Source organism: Akebia trifoliata, chromosome 2, assembly GCF_017979445.1.
Source record: "Akebia trifoliata isolate Shusen 1 chromosome 2, ASM1797944v1, whole genome shotgun sequence".
Taxonomy (NCBI): domain Eukaryota; kingdom Viridiplantae; phylum Streptophyta; class Magnoliopsida; order Ranunculales; family Lardizabalaceae; genus Akebia; species Akebia trifoliata.
The window spans coordinates 330,423-341,778 of NC_141376.1; the positions used below are offsets into that span (position 1 = coordinate 330,423).

General features: G+C 36.6%; 1 protein-coding gene across 2 annotated transcripts; it reads right to left on the minus strand.

Moving 5' to 3' along the window:
* Positions 1 to 1,628: 1,628 nt before the first annotated feature.
* Positions 1,629 to 6,593, minus strand: LOC147408505 (P-loop containing nucleoside triphosphate hydrolases superfamily protein). Of its 2 annotated transcripts, none has more exons than XM_086418890.1 (3): positions 6,437 to 6,593; positions 2,020 to 6,331; positions 1,629 to 1,891 (listed from the first exon to the last, which is right to left on the minus strand). In XM_086418890.1, the coding sequence occupies exon 2, from the start codon at positions 6,235 to 6,237 to the stop codon at positions 2,641 to 2,643; it is 3,597 nt and encodes a 1,198-aa protein (XP_086275016.1). In that variant the 5' UTR covers positions 6,238 to 6,331; positions 6,437 to 6,593; the 3' UTR covers positions 1,629 to 1,891; positions 2,020 to 2,640. The 2 variants fall into 2 exon arrangements, with proteins under 2 accessions (XP_086275016.1, XP_086275010.1); XM_086418884.1 differs by having other exon boundaries at positions 2,020 to 6,239; positions 6,437 to 6,584.
* Positions 6,594 to 11,356: the final 4,763 nt, after the last annotated feature.

The window sequence follows — 11,356 nt, forward strand, 5'->3', positions numbered from 1 at the left end:
AGCCCAACAATAGAGAGACGTTTTAGTTTTAATCAGCCCATTTCTAAACGTTGGTGGATCCAAGCAACCAACAAAGATTAATTCTAACAATTAAAAAAGTGGACATTCCACGTGCATTTACGTGAGACTTAAATCCGAGATTTACACCCCCTACCCACCCTAAAGACAATGAGTTGCAGTCCCATGAGGCCTACTCTCTTTCTCACTCACACTTGAACAAGTAGGAGAGTGAGAACAATTACATCTTGAGCACGAGTCTTATATTTACCTGATGTGGGACTAAATATTTAGTGTATCATCTTACTTTTCAAAAAAAAAAATATTTAGTGTATCATCTTTACAACTCTTAAATAAAATAAAATAAAAATAAAAAAATAAAAAAAATCTTTTACTTTTCAACTATCACAAATAATAAAAATGTTTGCTTAGTTAAGATTTCACCAAAAATAGAAAAATCCTACACCAATCACTCAAGAAAAAATGTCGTTATGAGTTCATATCTTGCACCCAATAAATAATATTAACTATGAATCCTACGACAAATAGTCCTTATTGAAACCAAAATGGCCATTCACAAGGGATGCATACAAATAATTGCCCCCACTAAGTCATTCTCAACTACTAACTTATTAGTCTATTTTGCAGATCAAGTGACATGTTTGCTCGAGTGATTGAACGAACCGCCTAAACAGAAGACCATTTTCAAGTTTCAACAGAGAAACTTGCTGTAAAAATAAACCAAAATGGAAGTTTATGAAAAACACCGTCAAACCATTCAAAAAATAGTATCAAAATAGAAGTTTCACTCCAAGGAATGTGCATATACTGCAATAAAAAATGAATAATGTTGAATCTACCTCAGGCTGGAACCTCATTTCTCACTAGTTGATGTGAAAGTGTATGGAAACCATAGATGATTTTCATCAAGATACGAGTCAAAAAGATCTCGATGAAAAGCATCTATGGTTTCCATACACTTTCGCATCAAGAAGTGCGATATGAGGTTCCAGGTTGAGGTCACTCCAGCATGACTCATTAAAAATTTACTTGAGATGATTTGGAAATATTTAGAAGAAAAAAAATAGAAGAATTATAACAACAATTGTTAACGATTAAAAAGGGTAAATCATGACCAAAAATGGCGTGAACGGATAAAATGAGAAAACATAGAAAGGAACATGCCTCACAAATGAGGATTTTCAAGCTGTTGTGATCGGATGAGAATTGTCACAGAATTGGAATGTGCATTCCTGGTAAAAGTTAACGATTAAAAAGGGCAAATCATGATCAAAAATGACATAAATGGATAAAATGAGAAAACATAGGAAGGAACATGCCTCGCAAATGAGGATTTTCAAGCTGTTGTGATCAGATGAGAATTGTCACAGGGAAGAACATTGGTCCGCAGCTGTGATCACCCAGTTGTAGGTTACCCAGGCATGAGCCTACATTTGGAAAGTTTTAGAAACATGGGAGAAGTCATGATTGACCTCCCCTCATTCGAAGGGCACAACGGAGTATCCATTACTGATCAGACATAAAGTCAAGCATATTTTGTTGAGTAGGGGGGAGCACACGACCACATGCGCTGAAATTGTGTAGGTGCCGCTTCAGTAGTGATTCTACTGTTTCCAAGAGAAAATTGAATGGGTTGCATATTGATATTCGCCTAATCCCAAAGTTTTGGGTCGGCTATTGCATTGCCTTTAACAATAGGGAGATCTAAACTCCAACATTAAGGAATGAAACCTAAAGTGAAATCTACTCAAGTTCTAGAGAGAACCAAAAGAAAAAATAGGAGGGAAGAGAAGAGGGGGGGTTCTCAAAGTCTAATAGCTTGAGTTAACTGGAACTAAAGGAATCAAGGACTGCTGGGTTATCCCAATCAAACCTACAAAACAGAGAAGATATTATATCAGATCCCAAAATTGGAATCAAGAAGAATATGAAGGGAAAGAAAAGACGTTATCAGTCCAAGTAAAACAAAAAGTGAAGCAAATTACAGGAACAGGATCCCACCTTGTCAAAAGCCTCTCCTGCAGGCAAAGGTACAGAGACTCGCTTGCAAAGTTAGCATAAGCTTGGATCGTTTTCCTCGTGCCAAAGAGAAGGATAAACAAAAAAAAAAAAAGCAAAATCAAAAGGGGAACACAGTGAAGCAAACTCTTGAAGAGTTGTACAGAACCAAACAAACTACTGAAATCAAAAAGTGGCAATGAAACAAGAGTATTCATAATGGTGTACAAAAATTCACTTCCATAATTTTCTTAACCACCCAGGCTGATGTACTATCAGCCCATAATTTCACACGTGTTCTCCTCTTTTTTTAACAGGCATTAAAAGCATCTCAAATTTGTTGTTCCATTACATTATAAGAATAATTTGTTCAAGTTAAAAGTAAAAAAAAGGAGTATCTTAGGTGGTGTTATATGCAATCTATTAAAGCTGAGAAGCACCTAAACCCAGATGTAATTAACCCCAGTGAAACACGGTAGGCTACATAATAGATGTCCAAAATGAGAACAGAAAATGAAATATGTATGAGAACACAAGGAATAAGCAGGAGATTTAATCCATGGTCCATCAAAGACCATAAAAGAAATGTGATGTCCGGTCTAGTAGTAAGGTCGCAACCAAGTCTCATAGAACAGAGTACTTGCCTGGCTGAGATGCACCCGGAAGTGATAATGCCTGTTTTGTGATGTCCTCCAGAACACGTTTCACTTCAACTTTTGCCTTCTTCACCGATGATTCAGTAGGTCCCTCAATGAACAGGTAAAGCTTGCGTTCTCCTGGTCCTGCAATCTTGCCTGGTGGATAATACTGCCCCCGGGTGGTAATAGCAGCTCCCGTCCATTCTGAGATTGGACCCAATGTTTCCTTGTGTGTCACCTTCCACCGAGCATTCTGAGGGAAATCATTGATCTCGAACTCAGCTTCATAGTGTTCGGGCAAGGCATCAGCTTGGATCTTTGCAAGGTTGTGCTGCAAGTTCATGGCAGCCGCCAATGCTGCTGCCCGAGCTGCCCCCTCATTAGGTGCAATGGGCGGGACTGCACCTGGTAATACTGTGGCTGTGCCCGGTATAGATAGACCAAGGACACCAGGCAATGCTACAGGTATTCCTCCATTTGGAAGAAATTGGGAAGCGGAGACGGGGGCTGGCATCGAAGCCATACTTGCTTTCGAGGCTGCAGCTATAGCAGCAGCCTGAGCAAGGGCAGCTTGCTGTGAGAGGTCACCTCCTGCTTTCCGAATCCCCTCATCTTCAGAATCAGAATCAGATTTATCTTCCTCAAAGCCATATTCTCTTGCTTGGGCTTTCTTGGCAGCTTTCCTAACTTCATCCTCCTCTTCGTTGAACTTGAAACCACTTCCGCCATAACCAGTCCCATGGGCTTGCTCAAGTCCCTGATTCACTTTTGCCATGAACCCATCAGCAAGAGCTTTCAGATCTTCAGGAACAGCTTGTTCAGATAGTTCCAAGGCTTTGACAAGATCGGGAGCATATCTCGCATCTTCCTCAGAGATAAATGTAATTGCACAGCCTTTCCGGCCAGCTCGACCTGTACGGCCAACACGATGAACATAGTCTTCGTAGTGGTTGGGAACATCAAAGTTGATCACCAGTTCAAGCTCCTTCACATCTAAACCCCTAGCAGCAATGCTTGTTGCAATCAACAGATTGCAGACATTGCTCTTAAAATCAGATATGGTGGACTCACGATCGGTCTGATCCTTAGCACCATGAAGTGATAGACAAGGGTAGCCATGCTTGAGCATATTCCGGAATAAGGAATCACATTTCTCCTGTGAATGAACAAACACCAAAATCTTCCCCTTCTCGTACCATTCTCCGAGTAGCTCTAATAACCTTAAGAACCTATCAGCTTCTGGTCTCATTTCAACCAATTGGGTTATGTCCTTGTTCACAACACTCCTTCCACCTACCTGTATCTCCACGGGCTTGGTCAAGACATTGCGTGCCAGCATCACAACCTGATGAGGGAAAGTGGCAGAGAAAAGTACAGTCTGGCGATCTGGTCGGGTATTTTGAACAATACGGGTGATCTGAGGTTCGAACCCCAAGTCAAACATTCGATCAGCTTCATCCATAACCAGATAAGTAACTCTACGAAGATTTGTAATCTTTCCGCTACTAGTACAAAGTATATCTATCATCCTACCTGGAGTACAGACAACAATCTCTGCCCCCCGCTTTAATTCACTGATCTGTTGGGCAACTCCAGAGCCTCCATAGACAGGCACAGAGTTAACACCCATCACCTTGGCAAACTTCTTGATATCACTGTGAATCTGCTGGACAAGCTCTCTCGTAGGTGCCATTATAAGCCCAATTGGTCCATCTCCAGGGACCACAGGTGGCTGGTCCTTGATATGCCTCAACAAGGGTAAAACAAAAGCTAGGGTTTTACCTGAGCCGGTTTTCGCTATACCTATGCAGTCTCGACCACTCATGATTATAGGCAATGCCTGAGTTTGGATGGGCATTGGCTTCTCAAAACCAAGTTTCTTTATTGTGTCCAGCATTTTACTTGTCAATCCTGTTTGGATCCACGTTTTAATAGGCTTTGGTACATCCTTCCCACGTATCTTCAATTCAAGTTCCTTTCTGTATGCAGCAACCTCCTCGGTTGTCATTCTTGTTATATCCTTAACTTCAATATAGAAATTTTTACGGAACAGAGGGTATTGTATCTTTGAGTGGTCGACTAATGAAAGTTTCTCCACTTTAGTCTTCTTCACCCTTTTCATGAAGGCATTGTCGTCTTCATCTTCAGATGCCACTTCATCATTCTCAAGATCTCCGAAATCTGAATCAGAATCCTCACCAGGGATAATTCTTCCCATAGACTTGTTCACACTTTTCCTTGGTTGATCCCCGTTATTTTGACCATCTTCCTGATCCTTCTTCAGGAGTTCAGATTTTTTATCTACGGCCTTTGAAGTACTCTCTGCATTGTCGAGTGTTGTGACTTCAGGCAGTACCATAGAATTCATGAAAGCATCTAACGGATCGATTTCTTCCTCCAAATCTGCACCTTCACCTCCATTCTGTAGAACAGTTGCTGTGGCTGAGTCGTCCTTAGAATCCACCACCATAGCATCTCCACCTTCACCAGCAGGCTTAGCATCTCCATCTGCATCCATACCATCATCCAATTCCATCGCTGGGGCAGCTTCATCATCATCGGATTCTCCTTCTAAGGTCCATTTCTTACCAGACTTTGGTTCTTCATTGTTCCCTTCACCCAGATTTTCTTTATCAGATTCTTCTTTCTTCCTTTTCAACTCCTGCCATTCTTGAACTCTCCGCCTCCGCTTATCCATTTCCTCGTCAAGTTTCCGCTGCTCTTCCTCCAAATCTTCTTCTCGGGTTCTCATCTCTTTGTTTTCCATATCTTCGACATTCTTTTTCCTTCTACTATCATCATTGTCATCCCTGTGCCTATCCGACCTGCTGCTCCAATCCCGCTCCCTATTATCTTCCTCTCTCTTTCGCCGCTTCCTATCACGATCCCTACCATCATCACCATCTCTATCGTTATCTCTATCCAATTCCCGACGCTTTTCCCTCTCCCTTGCCCTTTCTTTATCTTCCCTTTCTCTTTCTCTCTCCCTTTCTCTTACCCGCTCCCTCTCTCTATCTCTCTCCCTCTCTTTCTCCCTATCCCTGGCCTCTCTTTCTCTTTCTCTTTCTCTTTCCTTTTCCCTTTCTCTGTCCTCTCGATCTCTCTCCCTAGCCGCCCTCTCTCTTTCCTTTTCTCTGTCTCTCTCCTCCCGATCTCTCTCCCTAGCCGCCCTCTCTCTTTCCTTTTCTCTTTCTCTCTCCTCTCGATCTCTCTCTCTTTCTTTAACTTCTCTGTCCTTCTCCCTCTCCTTGTCCCTCTCTTTCAATTTCTCCTTCCCCCTTTCTTTCTCGTCCTCTCGACTCCGTGCCCGATCCTTCTCCTTCTCCCTTTCCTTATATCTGGAATCTCTATCTCTGTGTTTCTCCCTGTACTTATCATCGACACTCCTCTCTCTCTCAGACCGCCGAGACTCTCTTTCTCGTTCTTTCTTCTCCAAATCACGATCTCTAACCTTCTCCCTATCTCTATGCCTATCTCCATTCCTCTCTTTTTCTCTTTCTCTCTCGCGTTCCCGGTCACTTCTCTTTGAATCCTCTTTCCTCTCTGAATCATCTCTCTTAGATTTATGTTTTACTTCCTCCATCACTGGTAAGATTGTCACAGTAGAGATCGATCAATGAAGTTTATAAAACCCTAGAAATCGGATTCGTGCAGCCTCAGAATCGTTTTAGTTGGATCTGATTTAATCGCAAAAACTTAATTATAGATTTAGAATAAATAAAAAAAAAAAAGCGCAAAAAACTATAACAGATTGAAGACGATTAGAAAAAACAAACACTTACTTTTCTGTTTACGGTAAATTGTTGCAAAGATGGAGATTCTTCAGAAACCCTAACTTCCTCTTCCCCGCAAGTGAACCTCTCTAACCTTTTCTCAAAGCCTACAGATTTTTTTGCGATGGTATATAAGAACTTAACTTATCGAGTTACAAACTATACCTCGTGACGTGACGTGGCACTGTTTTATTGGTTGTATGTGAGATCCTTTACTTACAAAATTCGCCGATTTATTTTTCAAAAATTCGTAAAAATACGGTAATGGACAATTGATTAAGGGTGTGTTTGGCAGGGAAATCCATTTGGATTTGGAGTGAGAGTAGGTTGGAGATATTGGAGTTCATTCCAACTCCTTGAGTGAACTCCTTGTTTGATTTCTTGCAGGAATTCAGCCGATAAATTGTTTTTATTTGACTGAGATCCAATATGACTTCTTTATTACTTGAAAAATATTGTCAGAGTCAATAAAATTCAACTGGTTCACTTGGACTTTATATATTTTGATAAAATAATTAATTTTTTTATAATTTAAATATATATTATTTTAAATAACTATGATTTTATGATGAAACATATTCTAATCTAGGGCTTAAAATGGGTTGGGTTCAGACTAGATCTGGGTATTTTCATATCTATATTAATATCCAATTTTTTTATTTGGATTCAGATTTGTTATCGAATCCGACAAGGATCTTATTAGCTAAAATCATGTTGATTACATTAAATATGGATCTGATCCAATCAAATTAATCAATTTGGGTCAGATAATTTTTTGATTGGTCAACATTTATTTTTGTTATATTTTTTTTTATATGTGTTATATTATCCTATTTGACTATTATAATTTATTTATTTTTCTAATAATTCATGTCATAATAAAGTAATAGATAAAAGATATTTTAAAAAGTAAAAAATAAAAAACTAATAATAATAATAAATCAATGTAACATATCATTCAGATAGAGGGATGGATCCATATCCGACTCAGGTTAACAGACATTAACCCATATTTTATTTGGATCTACTCCAAGGGTCAAAACTCGTTAAATTAGGATCACATAGATTATAGATAAAATCCGACCCATTCTATGCCCCATTCTAATCATTTTTTTTAATTAAAAAATAATAATAATTTAAATGGGAATCTAGATTATAAATAATGTAAAGTGAGATGAATCATTTATATACTAGATGACTCAAGTGAATCAACACAATTTTGAGGATTGAAGATTTGTGCCTGGAGTGATAATCTTGTCCAAATAGGTGTGGGTTGTAACTCCTTTACAAAAGGGAGTCGCGGACCTTCTTGGAGTTGCAACTCCGTGGACTTTATGAACTAAACAACCAATTAGAGTGTTAAGGTGAGAGTTGTAACTCCTACTACCATTTCAAAAAACACCATAAATCTACAAATTAATAGTGCATTAGTCAGTATTGGATAACATTTTTGTCCTTCAACCTCAAATTTTTTCTCAAAGACCTTCAAATCTTAAGACCAACATGGTTTTTCTAGGGTAGAAGACGATGAATTTTTTGGGAGAACTATATTTTTTTACCATACTTATCCAAACTTATCTAAATTAATTAAACTGAACTCCGATTGGCAATCTACAATCAATTGATGTCTTGTACGGTGACTTATATGATGATCTAAGACCTAAGATGCTAAACAAAGTCACGTCCATTTAGAATCAGCCCATCCATCTCGTTATGAACCAAAGGAATACTTGCACAAGGTTTGACGTTATAATATGAACACTAGACTTTAGTGGTGATTGTGAAACTGTTTATTTTATTTTATTTTATCTTTTTGCATAAGCATAAAAAAAAAAAAACTAAGTAAAGTCTACTCCTATATGGCTTGGGCTTTAAATTCTAAATCAATCAAGTGTCCATAAGACACTTTAAGGGAATTTATTCTTCGTTCAATTCTATCCAACTGCCTTCTGGGCCCGATTAGGTCTAACATTGCCAAATGCAGTCCAACTTGCTTCTATTTAAAAACTTTAGATGGTGCGTGTAGATAAAAATGGCGAATTCCAATTCTTTGAATCGAGTGAGATTTGGAGTGGTTGAAACCTTGGTAGATGTCGATTGGAAAGTAAGAAGAGCTGATCAAACCTACCAAGCAACGGTTAGTTGTGCGGTAACCTGTACATACATGGCTAGTTTTTAAGCAAGTCATCCATATTGGCGTAACATGATTATATGCCATATAGCTTCATAGCCGATAGTTTTCGTTGGTCATCATCTTCATCCATTGTGTACAGACAGAGCTAAGCATCAAAAGTGGGCAAAGCAGCTAATTGTAATCATAGGCTTGACTCTTTTTAATAGCACACCTAGCCTAAGTAAGTCTCATTAGAGGGAGCATTTCAAAACCTTGTTCGATTCGATGATGAGTACACCAAATAATGACATAAACTCAATAAAATATAAAGTAGAGATTTTTACTCGACATACCCAATTGTTGCGTTTTTTATTTATTACAAATTCCTTAAGAGTTCTGCCAACTCCATAGGAAGCTTGTTTTATGGAGTTTGGTACTCACCAAACATTACTTTATCAAGTTTGTTATTCAATAAATTTTTGAGAGGCATCCACGTCATTTTAATTAGGGTTGCAGCTTAGGCAGGTCATACTCGACCCAAGTAACGGTCCCCTCGACCCAACCACTGGGCTTAAGTTCGTTGACTTAAGCTCAACCCGAGCTTGATCTTATAATATCATATTGAACTCGGATAAACTATAACTAGGTAGTTTTGGGCAATTTGGACGGGTTGGACTTATTCAACAACCCTTATTTCATTTTGATTAACAAATAAATTTTATTTAAATAAATAAATAAATACAAGATAAAAAAAAAAAAACAAAAGCACATGTCATAATAATAAGATGAAATAAAAAATCTATAACTAATATAAAAATATTTATATATTAGTATATAACATCGGATTTAGGTTGGGTTGAGTGGCTCAAATCCTCAACATGAGATTGGCTAGAATTAAGGTCAGGTTGAGATATTCTAATAAAACAGGCTCCACTCATCTTCTACATAACTCGGTCCATGCTCATCCATCAATCAAGTTGAGTTTAGGCTAACCTATTTAGGTTGTAATCCTAATTTGAGTAGATTAAATACCTATTATAACCGTACCCATCAATTATTAAAACTAAATACCTGTTATATCCTACCTTCCCACCCAAGTTCAATTTTCTCATCTCCTAAACGATGAATGGCTGCGGAACACTCAATGTTAAACTTAAAATTCAACAGTTTTTTTTTTAAGTTCTTGAAATGTTGTGATCTACATTTTCATGGCACCCTATCATGTATTAAATATTTTTATTTTTAATTTACATTTGTGAGTGATCTACTAGTTATCTAATATTAATAATCCACAAATCACCATCAACGACATTAATGGGATCCAAATATGAGATAATATAAATAAATGACAAATTAAAGCGAACAAAATATTACATTGTTGTCCAAATAATATTATATAAACGAAAAAGAAAGAAAATAAAATGAAGTTGCAAAAAATTGAATCTAGATGCAATCTACAAGACAAAACAAAAGCAAAAAATAATTAGCCAAATTCATAAATAATGAAACAAATTCATCTATCTCATATAGAAATTGTCTAAGATATTATGTAAAAATTAGATCTTATATTATAATTCACATTTGAATATCATTACCAAGCTTTATTTAATAAATAAAATGCACGATTATGCTAAAAAAATAATATAATATCTCAACATGAACAATATAATATTTTAGCCTATGTAATTTGTTATTTATTTATATTATTTTATCTTTGGATTCCATAAATATCGTCAACGATGATTTATGGATTATTAATTACTAATAATTAGTCGATTACAAATAAATATAAATAAAAAATAAATTTATTAAAGTAGGGATATTTAAAACATGACTAGATGCTACAAAGATCAAGGGTGGATTTACAGTGGGGGTACTTGTCCCCATGAGAATTGTCAAAGTCTATGGATTAGTGAGCTGTTGTGACAAATTTTAGCGATGGACAAAAAAATTATGCCACTACTGCCCCCACAAAAACAAAGCAAAAATCATTTTTAGTTGTCTCACAAAAATTCTTATATGCTTGCTTGCCCCCACATGGGCAAAATCTTGGTTCTGCCCTGACAAAATGTTGATCACAAATTTAAGGAAATTTCAAAATAATAATTTTTTAACTGTTGAGTTTTAATTTCAAATTTGTATGTTTTGCGACCGTCCATCTTTTAAAAGATGAACTAATTGATCTCGAGTCAGAAGAGAGGATATAACATGTATTTGGTTTTAATAAAAGAGTTGTTATTGGCACCCCAACTTTTGCTTATTAAACCCTTATTAAAAATAAAGAAAATAAGTGAATGACTGAGAATAAATAAAACCGTGGGTGCCAATAGAAACTCTTTTTTTGCTAGAATTATATTTTTTGGATTTAAAATTTTATATGAACCTAATCATAATTGTAAACAACTATTGCAATTGTTTTAGCGAGTGTTAGAATGTTTTGTAATGTTGAGACTATAGTTTGAGTCAAACCTTTGTAAAGTTTGAAGAGTGTGTTTTACTATTTAATTGGGGTGTGTTAAATAATTTAAGAAATAAGATGCAATAAATAAATTTGGAGTGTTAGTAAATCCTATAAAAATTAAGATATGACATGTATTTAATATTTTAAAATGATATGAATCCCAATTAAATGTTTGTTGAGTAACAAACTTGACAAAGGTTCCTTGGAGTTGTAGAACACCAAAGGGTATTTTGTAATAAAAATGCAACAATTAAAACTATCAGGTCAATCCCTCTATAAAGTAAACGAAAATTTATTAAAATAATTTGAAAATGCATAATACAAACTATTTTGCAATACACATTAAAGGTTTTAA